Source organism: Equus przewalskii, chromosome 3 (genome assembly GCF_037783145.1).
Source record: "Equus przewalskii isolate Varuska chromosome 3, EquPr2, whole genome shotgun sequence".
Lineage (NCBI taxonomy): Eukaryota > Metazoa > Chordata > Mammalia > Perissodactyla > Equidae > Equus > Equus przewalskii.
In genome coordinates, this window is record NC_091833.1 from 113,775,390 (window position 1) to 113,789,494 (window position 14,105).

At 50.2% G+C, this 14,105-nt stretch overlaps 1 protein-coding gene across 3 annotated transcripts in view; it reads right to left on the reverse strand.

The window, feature by feature from the left end:
* Positions 1–14,105, reverse strand: part of CRMP1 (collapsin response mediator protein 1) — a 71,729-nt gene that overhangs the window by 18,695 nt on the left and 38,929 nt on the right. For all 3 annotated transcript variants that reach the window (XM_070613287.1, XM_070613288.1, XM_070613289.1), the window contains exons 5-7: positions 8,221–8,282; positions 6,205–6,285; positions 884–952 (exon numbers count right to left, since the gene is read on the reverse strand). In XM_070613287.1, the coding sequence (XP_070469388.1) occupies positions 884–952; positions 6,205–6,285; positions 8,221–8,282 (212 nt within the window). The remainder of the gene's footprint in view (positions 1–883; positions 953–6,204; positions 6,286–8,220; positions 8,283–14,105) is intronic.

Below are 14,105 nucleotides of genomic sequence, written 5' to 3' on the forward strand. Positions count from 1 at the left end.
GCGATGCACCAAAGGTGGTCCTCCTGCTGGTGACCGGCACACAGCCCGAGCTGCAGGCCACACGCTCCGCGAGTCCCACTCTGCTCTCCAGGTGAACCCCCTGCTCACACGCCTGGGCGCAGCAGCAATGTCCACGTGCTACAGAGGTTTGGGAACACGGTCTCCAGGTCTGTCCCGGCCTCAGCAGGGAGCAGGGACGCAGCTTGTGGGCCGTGGAGCTCACGTGTGGAGCACTGGGCTAAGTCAAGGGCCCCCCGGGGTAAGGAGCTTAGCTACTCATGTGCTGTGTCCTGAGTCCAGCACAGGGCCAGGCCCAGAGCGGAGGTCTGGGGAGACTATTGGTTTGATCAAGACATCAGAAAAGAGCCTCAACTCAGAGAATGGCTTCTAGGGCACCCATCTCTTTCAAGTCCAGTCTGCTTGCCTTCCTCTGCGCCCCTCTCACACACTCACACACACACTCAAACCCCGCCACTCCAGGAGTAAGTTGTCCACTCTCAAGTCTTAGAACACAGTGGGCAGCGTGCAGGGGACAGCTGTTCTGGTGGCATGAGGCCTGGGACATGTGCCTCCACTTTCCTATCATCCAACAGGGAATTCCTGGGTAAGGATCCTCATCCAGAGTGGACACTGAGGTGTCTGCGGGGCCTTGGTGTGAAGGTCCTGGGGTCTGGCAGAAGCAGAGTCTCTGCTCGGCTCCTCTGATTGACCTGTAGCCCCCAGGGCTCCCGAGTCAGAGGGCAGACCCCAGGGAGAGCCACATGTGCTGGGATGCTGGTGTAGGGGCTGGGATGGAGACAGGGGAACAGCTGGGCCGTCCAGCTGGAACAGCGTCGGGTGAGCTCTCGGCGACATCCACCTCACCCTGGGGAAGGTCCTTTACCTCCTCAGGTCTGCTCAGAGCGTGGCCCTCGGGACCCGTGATGCCCATCTCTAAGATCCGCTTTTGTTCCTACGAGACAAGAACAATGACTGCAGAATGTCAGAGCTGGGGGAGGCCCATCTTCCCATGCCCTGGTTAGCCAGAGGGAGCAGCTGGGGCCGGAAGGGGGAGTGGTTTGCACGGGGTCTGCCTCGGGCTGGGGGTGACCCGGTGCTTCTCTGCTCCCTCCGCTCCGCCTGTCTGCCTCCCCCTTTGCAACCCGGATATCTACATCCACAGCTGCTCTCTATTCAATCCCCGGGACCAGAGAGAGGAAGCAGGGTGATGAGAAATGAGCCTCAAAGACCAGCCACCGCCCTCCAGCCTCCGGGTCTCTGCTGTAGGGCTCTCCTTCGGGGAGAAAAGGGGAGTTTGGGTATTGCATGGATGTGGAAATCAAAGAGCCCCAAACTGGGAGTCCAGCTCCAGAACTGACCATCTTGTGACTCTGGCCAAGCTGGCCAAGCTCTTGGAGCCTCAGTCTTCTCTTCTCTACAATGGGAACAACAGCGCCTGCATCCCAGAGTTACTATCCTGAATCAACGGGGTAGTGTATGTAAAACGCTTACACAGTACCTGGTGGATAGTAAAAGTCATTCACTGGCAGCCAGCTCTCATGACCTCTCCTGGGGTTCCCTCTTGCTGGTGCCTGTCTTTCTAGCAGGAAACCTCCACCGCAAGCTCACCACGTAACCTGGAAATGGTCCCCTGAGCTAACGGCCCAGATTCAAATCCATTTGCTCTGAGGTTTTCTCTCCCTAAGAACACTTTAATATCCCAAAAATATGTTTTTTGCGTGGCCCAGATGTCAGCTGTGCTGCTGCTAATTTTAACTTCTGCAGTTTCTATGTCATTGTTCTCGGACATGTCCCTACCGTGCGCCCCGGGCCCCACCAACGAAAAACCTCACCATCTCCACTGTGCATCTCTGGTTATTAAGCCTGAGTTTATTATAGGAAGATAAACTGGAAACAGTTTCAAAGTCTAACAGCTGGGACGGACTTAAGTAAACAATGGAATAATCTCAGCTATTGAAGACAGTGTTTACAAGGCACTTTTCTAAACTGTTTATAAGAAGATTTTATGATATGGAGAGATCCCTGTGCAAGATTGTTTAAATGTCAGAGGCTATTTCTGTTGGAAGGAAGGCAGGAAGGGAGGATGGAAGATGACACAATGGGAGGAAAACACAGATCACAAAAATAATAGAGTGGAGTTTCTAGTTAAAGATCATGGGCTGAGCGCACACATTATTTTCGCTCTGTTCTGAAATTCCACTAAAGTGACAGAAAAGATACACAAGAACCAAGAGAATACAGAGAAGACAACAGGTGAAAAATTCTGGAAGCTGGAAAGCAGCTGTACAACAGGTAACAGATTTACTGGAGTGAGAAAGCCAAATCTTGAGTTGGCAGTGGAGAAAGCTAAGAAGACCCCGATGAAAGCTTAAGAACTGAGGGCTCCAAACTTCTCTCTCCCGCACGGGTGGTGGGAATAGGAGGTGGTACATTCTGGAAGACCGTTCAGCAGCAGCTGCTAAAGCTGAACGCACACATGCCCACCACCAGTAATTCCACTCTTCAGCACAGGCTGACGGAAATGCGAACATACGGTTAACAAAAGACTGAACAAGAATGTTCGCAGAAGCTTTATACACAACAGCCCCAAATTTGAAACAATCCAAAATACCCATCAACTGGAGAATAAACTGTGACATACTCGGCAGTGGAATTCTATACTGCAATGAAAAAGAAAAAACTATCGCTTCATGTACCAATAGGGACGAACCTCACAGACCTAGTACTGAACAAAACAAGACAGACACACACATACTGTATGGTTTATGAAGTTCAAAACCAGGAAAAATTAAGATATGTGCAGTAGACAACTTCTCAGAGGCCCCAGTGAGCCCCCTCCTGGTTTTCCTGTCCTTGTGTCATCCCCACCCCTTGCACGTGGGCTGGACCTAGCACCCTGCTCCTAATGAGCAGAACACGACAAAAGAGATGGGATGTCACTTCTGAGATTAGGTCACAGAAAGACTCTGGCTTCCATCTTGCTCACCCTCTCACTCTTTCACCTGTTCTCTTGGAAGGAAGTCAGCTGCCCTCTTGGAGCTGCCCACATGGCAAGGAAGTAACGGGGCCTCTGGCCAACAGCCAGCAAAGAACAGAGGCCATTAGTCTGATAGCTTGCAAGGAACTGAATCCTGAAAACGACCACCTGGGTGAGGCTGGCAGTGAGTCCTGCCCCCACCCAGCCTTGAGATGCATCCTGCCTGACACCTTCACTGCAGCCTGTGAGAGACCGTGGGCCAAGGGACCCAGCTAAGCCACACCTGGACTCCTGACCCATGGGACCACGAGACAGTAAACATTTATTGTTTTAAGATGCTAAGTTGTGCGGTAATTTGTTATGCAGCCACAGATAACCAATACAGATTATGGTACCCAGAAGTCGGGTGTTACCATAACAATTACTGAAAACATGGGACTGGTTTTGGAACCAGGCAGTGAGGAGAGGCTGGAAGAATTTCACGGAGCATGTTGGAGGAAGTCTAAACTAGCCTTGGATGGACAGTTAGCAGAAATACGGATTTTGAAGGCTCAAAAGGAAATGGGGGTCATGTCATTGGAAGCTGGAGCCTGCTATGTAGTAGCAGGAAGCCCGGCAACACTGCCATCTGCGGTTACGTGGCCAGCAGGATGCAGCCCCAGTGAACTGGGGGATGCAGCTGAGGAGACTTCCCAGCAAACTCTTGAAGGTTCTGCCTCATTTCTTCTTGCTGCTTATAGTAAAATGTGAGAGGGGAGGGATAATTGAGGGAAGGAACGTGAAACAAAAAGGAACAAGGACGTGACGGTTTTGAAAATTCTCAGCCTCTCCAAAGAGTAAAACATAGTAAAAAGTAAGAAGTGGCTCTGAGCAAACCTCAAATCCAGGCCATTGCCAGAGGAACTGTAGTCTAGTGATAAAATGAAGGGTGTGACACCCAACCTTTCGTCAAGAACTCGGAAAGACAGAGTGGTGCCTCCAAGCATCATTCAGTCTCCCCAAAAAAGGCCCTTCAAGAGACTGAGGGTGTCCCCATAGATGCTCTCAAGCAAGGGCTCAAGGGCTCGTCCCTCAGCTCTCGGGCAGGGTGCAGGAGGGCTTACCTGGAAGAAATCTGTGGGGGTCTTTCGTCTAATGGAGTGAACCCCAATGAGAGTCACAGGAGGCCCCCCAAAGGTTTTGGGAGAGTTACCTTAGCAAAACACTGGACTGAATGGGACAAAGACATGCAAAACAGAAGGAGGCATTTGGGCCCCCCAAATTCTACTGGGCAGGCTGAGAAAACTACTCAGCTGCAAGCACGTGCTACCTTTCATGAAAGAGGATGGATGACTCGGAGGATGGAACCAAGAGCCCAGAAAGTGGAGCCAAGAGCCATGGAGAATTATTCTTAGGCATCAAGACCTAATCACAGAACTGTCAACATTTGTCCGAATGGGATTCAGAACTGCTGTGGACCAATGGATCCGGTGCCTGCCATTCTCCCTTTCTGAATAGGAACGCCCACCCCACCACTGTGCTGTCTGTTGAGTGTGCAGAGGGCAGATGACTTGCCTCATTAACTTCACAGGCATACAGACTGTAGGGACCACACGCGAGGAGCCTCGCCCACGCCTAGACCTGACTGAGGTGATTCCAGACTTTCCCGCTGCAATGAGATGAGAACTTGGAGGACCCTGGAAGGGGACGAATGTGTTCTGCATGTGAGAGGGACGCCAATCATTGGGGCCCAGAGGACAGACTGGCAGACAACCTCTGACATGGCTCCCAGGGATCCTCACTTCCTGGCAGGCACACCCTTGTCCAACCCCTTCTTTCCAGCAGTGGGCTGGACGTAGGGACTTGCTCCCAGTGAACCGAAGCTTGCTGCGTGATGGAACTGAAGCACTGTCAGTTTGGTTTTTTCTCTGAATTTGAAAGACTATCAATTTTACAAAAGAACTGTTAAGGACACAAATTATAGGAAGTAAAGCCAATAGCTGAACCTTAGCAGTGAAGCTTCAGATCTCATGCACTTAACCATCATGCACTTAACCATCATGTGCAATTCCACTGGGATGTGGAACTAGATGGAACTGCATTAACATCCCAGCTCTGCTGCCCCATGTAACATGAGCAAGTTACTAACAGCTGAGCCTCAGTTTCCCGATCTATAAAATGGGGATAATTAATCCCCACCGTGGAGTAGTCATGAACATCAACAAACAAAGTCCTTAGCGTCATGCCTGGTGTCAGATCTTTCATTGGACGCATCCAGATCTTCTCCTACATGCCCGATCTTGGTTTGTGCATCATGATCAACCCGTGCCTCCACACCAGAGATGTGGCAGCCGTTCTTGACTTCCTCCTCTTCTTCCCCGCCCCAATCCATCGCTGAGTCCTGTGGACTGAGGTCCTTCCCTATCATACTCTTGCCTCTTCCACCTCCTCTTTCTAGCTCCTCTCTTCATTTCCTATGAGAATCGCTGGAGTGATACCTAGCAGGTCACCCTGACTATTCTTTTCCTATAAAATTCTCCACCCTACAGCCAGAACGATCAAAATGGGTTCATGTCTCACTCCATCCAAAACTTTTGCGCGGCTACAACCTATTATGTGTCAGACATTGAACCTCACAGACATGCTATCGTTTAATCCTCACAACAACACAGCAGGGTAGGTGTTTCTGGAAGAAGAACGACGGCCTTCGCAGGATCGAGTTCCTTGCCCAAGGCCACAGGGCTGGGAGATGGAGGAGGCTGGGCTGGAGGAGGCTGGGCTGGAGGAGGCTGAGATGGAGGAGGCTGGGCTGGAGGAGGCTGAGATGGAGGAGGCTGGGCTGGAGTGCCTGCCCCGAGCTGTGCTCTGTCCATTATCCCCACTCCCTAGTCCCATAAGACGATGAGCGGCACCAGCTTCCATGTGCATGGCCTCTGGTATCCCCCAGTTTGCGAAGCATTTTCATTCAGACCCTTATTTATCCCTCAGGCAAACCCTTTGAGGTTCACAGGTGGTTATGTTATCCTCATCATACAGGTGAAAAAACAGATTCAAGAGGCAATGTGGCCCGCCAAAGGCCACACTCCAGATGGTGTGGGCACAGCTCACACCTAGGTTGTCCGATATGCCATCCAGTTCTTGGCTTGACCCTTCGTTGCCTGGTCCCCTCACTAATCAACGCCTCCTTTTCTCATCCCTCACAAGGAGAAGCGGACTGAGCTGGAAGGGTGGACAGTCGCACCACTCACCTGAGCGATCAAGTCTCCATTTTCTGCGTGGACCAAGATCACCGCTCCCAGCCCCTTAAGGAAGGTGAAGGCTTCATATAGCTAAGGAGAGACCAGCGGGGATTGGGAGAGAGACAAACATCAGAGTGCGAGCGTCTGCGAAGACTGCTCTTCTGCTCACACACAGTCACCCACCCGCCGGCTGCTGCACACGCAGCACGGCCGCCCGGTCCACACCAACGGAACGCACTGCTCAGCGAGTGAGCCTGGAGACGGACCTTGCCTTGACCAGGACACCCTCCAGAGCGAAACCAGGAGGCTGGGGCCGGGGCAGAAGGATCCAAGTCCCGCCCCGGCACGATTATACCCTCCATCCCGGCACCTGCTTGCGCCTTCTGCTCTCTTCTTGGCCTTGCTCCAGTGGAGCACCTGTAGGTGTTGACGGTGACAACTGGTGCGGAGAAGCCATTTTAAGTTTTACTGAAATTGTGTAACTAAACCTGCAAAGCCTGTATGCGCCACCCACGCATCTCGGGAGATGTGTACATCTTTACAAAAATTTTAACCAGCGTCCTGTTATAGATCCCGCTATATAACTCTAACGCTCAGATAATATACACCCTGCCAACCGTCACCTTACCGAGCCACCTTGCCCGCTGCCCAAAGTCCTCTTCCCACCAGGGAGGGATCTGCAATCAGACATTTGCTCCTGGTAAGGACCCAAGCCACTGTGTCCCTTCTCCAGGGGCTCTCGAGTCTTAACAATGTGCTTCATGTGTGCAAGACGACAGCCTGTGATGTGTGCTTTCAGATGCAGACGGCAGGTGGGGAGCCACCTGGAGGCGTGAAGCACGGTTGAGGACCGACCCCCGAAGTGGGCTCAAGTCCACCCAGAGCCCGGGCTTCGGAGCAGCAGAGGTTGAGATGAAATCGACGAGCGTCTCCATTGTGCTAGAAACCCAGGCTACCTTCCCCATGAAACTGAACCACCGTTCAGCTCTCTGAAAGCCTTTCGAGGACTGCACCAAAGGCTGCCAGGGCATCTTGGGGTGAGTCATTTTCTGGAACCCCAAGTGTTTATTTTGAAAGAGAAGACATGGAATACTCCTCCTGGTGCACATCAAACCCATGGGAACAGGAGCAACAGCACAGCAACACCCACACGGCACCCACTGCGTGCCCGGCCCTGTCCGAGAGCTTTACTTGTGTTAAGTCATTTAATCCACCAACCACCTCTATAAGGCAGGTGCTATGATGAAGCTCAAGCACAGAGAGGTTGGGAAAGCTGCCCCAGGCTGCAGAGCAAGGCCAGGGCCTGCAGGCCAAGCAGTCTGGCTCTAGCATCCAGGCCCTTTGTCACCATGCTGTGCCACCTTCACAACAAGAGGGGGCAGGGCAATGATAACAAAACAAACCCAGGACTCCCAGTGGGGTAAGAAAGCCAGGTGCCCGGTAAGGAGTAACCCCTACACCTGCACCGCCCAGAGAGCAGCATCTTCCCTGGCTCATTTCATCCACATAACAACTGTTTGAGGTTGGCAGGCCAGAGATGATTACATCCTCTAGACGAGAAATCTGAGAAAAAAGGTGACCTAGGAGTGGCTTGAGGGACAGCCAGGGCTCTCCTCCAGGGTCAGAGCTAATGAAACCATCCCCGACCTTGCTTGAGCCCCAGGACCACCTGCGGAGCTCCAGGAAGTCCAGATTCCTGTGTCCCGCCCCCGAGTGTCTGTGAGGGGATCTGAGAGGCCGTATTCTTAGTGAGCTCTTTAGGGGATGCTAAGGATGCATCGGGTTTGGGAACCACCATGCAAGGAATCGCCAGCTCCATCCCACTCTAGAAGCCAGAAAGGCATGCGGGCCCAGGGAGCGGCGATGGCCGACACAGGTCACCCTGCAATTTAGTGTCAGAACCAGGAGTCGAACCCAGAGCTCTCCACTGCCCGTTCTGACATCTCCCTGGCCCTGGGCCGCCTGGCCTGGCAAGGCTGGCCGATTCCTGCCCGGAGAGGAGAGGAGGTATGCTGGAGGACCTACCTGGCTGTCCGACATTTGGTAGAGGTCCTTATAGGCCATGTAGACTTGGAAGGAGTTGACGCCTGATCAAGATAGGAAAGAACAGAAAAGTGTGTTTAAGAAAAAAGGAACGTGTCTTTCCAGTCAATAGATGATCACAGTACAGAGCAGTAACCATGAGGATGGAAGGGCGCCTGCGGAATTCACAGCAGGAACCTCACCCAGCCTGGGGGCCTGGAGGAGGGGCAGAGGAGGCTTCCAGGGAAGGTCAGGTAAGCTGAATCTGAAGGAAGGGGTGGAGGAGGCAGGGCAGGGGGAGGGGACTACCCTGGCTGAGGGAGGGGTGTGCAGGAGCATGGACAGTAAGGAGGATGAAAGGACATCAGCTGTGCAGGAACTGGAAAGTGTCCTGGGGCTGAAGCAAAGGGCTCATGTGCTTTTTATTAATCCTCTGTAGTTTTTTTTATTAATGGTAAAGCACACACAACAAACTTCGCCATCATGACCATTTTACAGCATACAATCCAGTGGCATTTAGTGCATTCACAATGTTGTGCAGTCATCACCATGATCGAGTAGAGCATGTACTTTGAAAGCAAGGGAGTGACGTGATCAGACTTTTTTGTCTGAGAGAGACTATTCCGGAAGCAGCGTGGAGGATGGGTGTGCAGAACAGTGCGGAGAAATGGCAACAGGTAGGAGGATGCTGGAGGCAAAAGGGACAGGTGTGCTGAGGCTCTGAGCCAGGGTGGGGGCTGCAGGGATGAAGGCGGGGCGGGGATTCCAAAAGGCTGAAAGGACAGGACTTCAGGTACTTAATGTGCAGGGGTGGCAGGCCAGCAGGGAGCGGGGAGGTGCGGGGGCGGTGGGGGACTGCTCCCCAGTTCACCTTCAAACAGCTAGAGGACGGGCACCACACGGGACATGTTATTCCGTCCTGCACACCCGGAGCATGTGCTATGCAATCAACGTTTGTTGACGGAATCAGGAAACGTTTGGATAAGAAAAAGAATTTAAGGCAAAAGTATTCAGTGGGGTTGAGACTTCTTTCATATGAAGGAATAGTGAAAACAAACCAAAAGCCTTTTCTTGTGCAGCAAACTTTGGCAACAAAGAGCTGTCCTCTTAAAAGATCAAGGAAAATTAAAAGAAAAAATAATATTCAGAGATTAAAGTAAAGCTATCAGTCTCTCACTAATCACGTGTACTTATATAAAAATAACAGGACAATTAATTGACATTGTATTCCTTATAAAGGTAAACCTTTTTTTAAAATATAAAAACAAAAACTCAGTATGTAGGCGGAAGAAGTATCAATGGGTGAGGATAAGAGCACAGTGAGAGGTGAGGGCACAGCCTTCAATGCCTCATTACTTTTGAAAGGCGAGAAGAACAGACAACCAAGAAGGCTTCCGTGATGAGAAATTTTAAAAGAGGTAAGTGGAACTTCACCAGAAATGCGAAGGAAACAGTACAGATAAAAGCAGAAATAATGGTTTAGGAAACAGATGGTAGAAATTAATAACCCCTAGAACCGGTTCTGGGGGGGGGTATAGATGGGGGTTAAAGTTATCTCAGATTAGAAGCTATCACAAAAAAATCGTGAGTGATTTGACTTGCAAATGGAAACCTTCTGTAAGTCAATTCTTAAAAACTCAAAATAAATAGCAAACAATCAACATGGTAAACATATCTGCAACAAATTTAGCAGAAGTTTAAAAAAAACTCTTATTTAAAAAACCCGACAGTGGTTCCTTTTCGGGGAGGAGGGGTTGTGGCTGCTCAGGGGCCCGGGGAATGTCTGGTGGGCAGCTGGCAAAGTCCTATTTCATGCCTGAGTGGAGTAAGCTCATAAATAATTCATAAAGCCACATTTTTGATTTGTGTGGTTTTTCTGTATCTGTTTTATTTTATGTTTAAAAAGATTAAAATAAAAGCGAAGAAGAAAAAAAACCAAAGGCAAACAGTATTTGGAGACAATTTAAGAAAAACAAATGGCTAACTAAAATATGTTGCCCACTGCTAGTGAATGCGCATCAAAATGAGTCTCTTTTACATAGCAAGTGACAGTGAAAATTGGCACAACCAATTTGCACCTGCTTAGAAAAACACTTAAGCAACACATATCAAGAGCTATAAATGTTCCCATATCTTTGGGCTGATAATGCTACTTCTAGCAGCAGAGCCTTGGGAAATACAGTAGGCCCTCATACTCACAAAACCTCCCAAATCCACATATGCATCACCACGGTTTTTCTCCAAGGAGGTTTCATGGAACACCCGTTCTGGAGGAGCGCATGGAACACCCGTTCTGAATGCTCACATGGAACACCCGTTCTGGAGGAGTGCATGGAACACCCGTTCTGGAGGAGTGCATGGAATACCCGTTCTGAAGGAGCGCATGGAACACCTGTTCTGAAGGAGCGCATGGAACACCCGTTCTGGAGGAGCGCATGGAACACCCGTTCTGGAGGAGTGCATGGAATACCCGTTCTGAAGGAGCGCATGGAACACCTGTTCTGAAGGAGCGCATGGAACACCCGTTCTGGAGGAGCGCATGGAACACCCGTTCTGGAGGAGCGCATGGAACACCTACTGGGTTGTCAACTCCTTCCTAATAGCCTCCAGCTCTCAGAACTTTCTCACATTCTCTAGCAACTACCCTCTTCCCTATGTACCAGGTAACCTTGGAAGCAGCCATGTTCACACCTGGGGCCCCAGATCACAGATGGCTAGTCCAGGGCTGGGCACCTGGCTGATGCCAGGCTGAGCCAGGAGGAGGGAGTGAGTCCAACTGACACCAAAGGACGACTGGCTGGTCTCTGAAACAGATGCCCACCAGACAAAGCGTGGGCTGTTGCATCCCACCGTAGGGACTATGGCAGTCGAGAATGCGGGTCAGGGTGAGAGGGGAGAAGAGGGCTGGCTCAAAGAGAAAACTTAGGTGAACATGAGGAAGATGCCTGGCATGGGATCCTTGGGACTCATCTCTGAGGCAAATCTGCTTTTAGCTTCAGCCGAGCCCTGGAGGGATTCTGTTTTTCGCAATCAAACCCAAGGATGTTGATCTCTATATCAACAGGAGTGCTGAGAAGATGAAGAGAAACTGGATTCATCAACAATAAACAGGTTTCTTTACTGCACGGGCTTCTCACAGGCGTTCACATGATAATGTGCATTAAGGATATTCACGAAGAGAATAAACAGGGAGCATTTCCCAAACTTACTAGACCCCAGAAGCCCTTTTTCATGGAATATTTATTTTCTCACGCATCAAATATTTACTGAGTACTTACTATGTGCAAGGATCATTCTACAAGCTAGAGATACAGCTGTGAACAAGGTAGGAAGGAGCCCTGTCTACATCCTGGTGGGAATATTCAATAAGCAAACAAGTAAGATCATTTCATGTACAGATAGGAGCCAGGAAGACATTAAACAGGCTGCTAAGTTTTTTAAAGTTTCACAAAATTTCTGCAGCAACTCCCATCAAGAGATAGCCTCTTTCCCCACTCGTTGAAGGGGGGCTGGTCTTGAGACTTGCTCTGACCGACAGAACGACGCAGAAGTGATGTGTACAAGCTCCACGCCTCGGCCTATAGTGCTGGCAGGTTCTCTCTCACCCTCTCGGAACCACCATGGGGAGAAGCTCACCACAGCCTGCTGGAGAACAGATCATGGAAAGAGCCATCCTGGCTGTCCCAGCCATTCCAGCTGAGGCCCAAGGCACGAACGAGCCAGGGCGTGAGCAGCAGAAGCGCCCAGCTGAGCCCACACCCAAGTGCCTCTCCCCAGAGCTGTGAGCAAATAAACAACTGCTGGTTTTTCTTAGTGGTGGTCAAATACACATCACGTAAAATCTGCCATCTTGACCATTTTTAAGTGTACAGGTCAGTGGCGTTAAGTACTTTCACATTGCTGTGCAACCGTCACCACCATCCGTCTCCGGAAGTTCATCATCTTGCAAAACCGAAACTCTGTCCCCATTAAACACTAATTCATTCCCCACTCCTGAGCCCCTGGCAGCTACCGTTCTACTGTCTCTACAGCAATCTAACTACTCCAGGACCTCACATGAGCGGTGGCATACAGTATTTGTCCTGTGTGACCGGCTTATTTCCCTCAGCATGATGTCCTCAAGGTTCACCCGTGTTGTAGCACGTGTCAGAGTCTCCTTCTTTTTAAAGCCGAATACTCTTCCCTTGTACAGATATACCACATTTTGTATGTCCACTCACCCGTCAATGAACATTTGGGCTATTTCCACCTTGTGGCTGTTGTGACTAACGCTGCTGTGAACGTGGTCCACACATATCTCTTCAAGTCTCTACTTTAAATTCTTCTGGGTCCACACCCAGAGAGGAACGCTGGGTCATATGGTAGCTCTATTCTTAATTTTTTGAGGACCTCTATTCTGTTTTCCTTAGCAGCTGCACCATTTTACATTCCCACCAGCAAGGCACAAGGGTTCTGATTTCTCCACATCCCAGCCAACACATTATTTTCTGGGTTTTTGATAGCAGCCATCATAATGGGTGTGAGGTTATAGCTCATTGTAGTTTTAACAGTTGCTGTTTTAAGCCACTAGGTTTTGGAATGGTCTGTTATAAAGCAAAGACTCAATGATGCAGAAATTAGTGCCTGCAGGTCTGGCGCTGCAGTAGCCCAACCCTAAAACCTGTGGCACTGGCTTTGGGACAGGGTGTTACAGGCTCTTGACATCAGTCCTGATATCAGTTCCCCCACATTGAACCCAGCGTATATGGGGTTAAAACTAAAACCCACCACCCCCTTTCCTGCTTCTCTAGCTCCCTCATATGTAAATACCTGTTTTTTTTAAACTTGGACTCCTTGAGCTTTACAACTAAATGGGAGTTACAAATTGTTAAAAGCCCAAATGGCCTGGTGTTGGAGGCACACTAAAGGTTAGCTAATCACGTGTCCTTGAAGTTTGCCAGGAAAGCCGCTGTCTCAAGAATATCAAGGAGCGGAGGCTTCCCAGACCTCAACTCCTCGACTCCCAGTGCTCGAACCCGCCTCAAACAAGACGAGGAGACAACGGCGAAAGACGCCCACCGGCCATCCTCCTATCTCACCCTCCCCTTGCAGCGGGGGCCTTGCTGCAAGCAGCCTCTCAACACCAAATGCAGGCTGGTGGGAAAGCACCGAGCTGCACAAGCTACACGTTCCCCCCTCCCCTACCCAAAACCCCAAACAAAAATCCCTACCCATTCCTCATCGAGGAGCTGGCAATTTTTGAGGCATGAGCCCTTGCTTTGCTCCCTGTGCCTGGCATAGTTAAAACCTTTCCTCTTCCACTCAAGACTCTGTTCTCATTATTTGGATTGGCATCGGGTTCAGAGACCGAACTTTCGGTTACAAGGGTAGGGGGTGGAGGCGGGAAGATCTGGGGAAAAGTGTCAGCAAAGGCTGGGAAAACACCCCATGAACCGTTAGTGGAGAGCGGAAAATGGGTGCCTCACATGAGGTAGCAGAAAACAACGGGAAAAACTGCCACCTGTGCTAACTTGGAGGAGAATGCACCTAGAGAATTTGTGGATCCAGTGAGGGTGATTTGCATGAAGAATGCTGCATGTCCATGGGCATCTTCAAGTGACAGATGAAATGAAAGAGGAACTGAGAGGGAGATGAAGGAAGTATTCCGTTTGCAAGCAGAGTATAGTGGGCACATAGGACTGCTTCTCAGCTCTACTCCTGCCAGTTCACAAACAATTCTCAAGGTGAAAAATGGCCTTGGGGTGAAGATTAAGTCCACGGTATATATGGGAGTCTTTGATAAGACCTCAGAAAAAGGCGGTGCCCAGTAAACTTCCTAAGCTAGACAAAAGAGCTTCTAAGGATCTTAAAGGCACTGTCGTACAGCAAACGAAAATCACCTAAAGTAG